Here is a 577-nt window from a genome sequence, read left to right as displayed (position 1 = left end):
CACCCCCTCCGGCCCCTACACCCCCTCCCCCCTCAGTCCCTGCTCTCACTCACCAGTTTGAGATCCTCGATCTGAGTGGCGAGTTCCTGCAGCCTGTCGCTCTGCTCCTGGGGGGTGCTCGGGTATGGCACCATGTGGCAGTGGTAGCTGGGAGGGGCGGGGTGGCAGAGGGAAGCAGACGGTTAGAGCCTGGACGGAGAGACACTGTAAATTGGAAACAGCACTGCTGAGGGAGCAGCTCCTCATCAGAGAGACGACAGAGGGGCTGAATGGCCTCCTGCTGTCCCCCTGCTGAACAGGCTGGGGAAGGGGCCGAATGGCCTCCTGCTGTGCCCCTGTGCAGGATGATGGGGAATGGTGAGACTTACCAGTCACAGATTTTTTTCACCTTCTGCCCGATCTGCTCCCCCCAGTAGGAGATCAGGAAGGCAACTTGTTTCAGGCTTTCACCCTGCAGCACAAGGGAAAGTACCGTGAGACCATTTAGGGCCAGAGCGCGCTCCTATCCCCACTAAAACGGGGTCTCCCGACAGTGCTCTCCCTCCCCCTCTCTCCACCCACCCCCGTCCCCCCACTT

The 577-nt window shown here is 60.8% G+C and overlaps 1 protein-coding gene across 1 annotated transcript in view; it reads right to left on the bottom strand.

Moving 5' to 3' along the window:
- LOC125482566 (V-type proton ATPase 116 kDa subunit a 2-like) overlaps window positions 1-451 on the bottom strand; it is a gene marked incomplete at both ends in the record, with an annotated part of 6,058 nt that extends 5,607 nt beyond the window's left edge. The window contains 2 exons of the mRNA XM_048594665.1: window positions 54-147; window positions 369-451. Of these exons, the coding sequence (XP_048450622.1) occupies window positions 54-147; window positions 369-451 (177 nt within the window). The remainder of the gene's footprint in view (window positions 1-53; window positions 148-368) is intronic.
- Window positions 452-577: the final 126 nt, after the last annotated feature.

This window comes from Rhincodon typus, unplaced genomic scaffold, assembly GCF_021869965.1.
Source record: "Rhincodon typus isolate 14 unplaced genomic scaffold, sRhiTyp1.1 hic_rhity00012633, whole genome shotgun sequence".
Taxonomy (NCBI): Eukaryota; Metazoa; Chordata; class Chondrichthyes; order Orectolobiformes; family Rhincodontidae; genus Rhincodon; species Rhincodon typus.
This window is presented reverse-complemented; position numbering and strand designations above follow the sequence as displayed.